The sequence below is a fragment of the Olea europaea genome, chromosome 21 (assembly GCF_002742605.1).
Source record: "Olea europaea var. sylvestris chromosome 21, O_europaea_v1, whole genome shotgun sequence".
Lineage (NCBI taxonomy): Eukaryota > Viridiplantae > Streptophyta > Magnoliopsida > Lamiales > Oleaceae > Olea > Olea europaea.
The window spans coordinates 15,852,644-15,853,661 of NC_036257.1; the positions used below are offsets into that span (position 1 = coordinate 15,852,644).

General features: G+C 33.7%; 1 protein-coding gene across 1 annotated transcript; it reads left to right on the plus strand.

Moving 5' to 3' along the window:
• Position 1: 1 nt before the first annotated feature.
• LOC111370190 (protein SRG1-like) lies at positions 2-700 on the plus strand (the record flags this gene model as incomplete). The annotated part of the gene is made up of 2 exons (XM_022991882.1): positions 2-136; positions 295-700. Coding segments are annotated over 2 exons (378 nt in total), but the record flags the coding sequence as incomplete, so codon positions are not given.
• Positions 701-1,018: the final 318 nt, after the last annotated feature.

Sequence of the window (1,018 nt, forward strand, 5' to 3'; positions counted from 1 at the left end):
CTCTGATGCAGTTGGACTCACCATCCTCCTCCAAGTCAATGAAATTGAAGGTCTTCAGATTAAGAAAGATGGAGCTTGGATTCGTGTTGTACCACTCCCTGATGCTTTCGTTATCAACATTGGAGACATTTTAGAGGTATTTGTACATGGTCAAATGGCTTAAAGTCGCTCCATTTATAAATTGTTCTCTCAACGGTTTGTATAGCTATAGCCTATAAATATTGTTGCATTTATTGAGATCTGTTGAGTCTTTTTATCGTTTCCATTGGATCTTATCATTAACTGCTTTGACAGATTGTGACAAATGGAATTTACCGAAACATTGAACATCGAGCAACTGTCAACTCGAAGAAAGAAAGGCTCTCCATTGCCACATTTTTCAACCCAAATATAGATGGTGATTTTGGTCCAGCACCGAGCCTTGTGACCCCTGAAACTCAAGCAAAGTTTAAAAGAATCAGCTTTGTTGATTATATGAAAGGATTATTTTCGCGGGAACTTGATGGCAAATCATTCCTTGACACCATGAGAATCTAGAGAAAGAATAATCTGGTTCTTGATTTATGTATGCTGAGTTCATTAAATGAGAAATATGGTATCTGCTAATATTTATGTATGGTATGGCAGCTGCTATCTGTACCCAAAATCTAATTGCTTTCATTGAATAAAATATGTGTCAACTAGTAGAAGAATGAATTAACTCTTGTTAATCAAATGAGGCCCTTTTATTGATTAGCCAATTTAAATTCAAACATAGAAATATAATAACGAAGACGTCAGAAGTCGCAATGTTACTTTGTATTGAAACACACATTCTTGAAATATTTAATTATGTCGTCGCTTGATTTTTATTTTCTTATTTTTTCTTAATTATGTTTAATCTTGTTAAGTCCAAGATAAGAATTGGGAAGTTTGTCTAGGCAACAATGTCTGGTCAAGATGATACTGGATTTACTGATATAGCTAGTAGTAATTAGTCAATGGTTTGTTTGCAATTTAGTGTTTTTTTTTTTTTTTT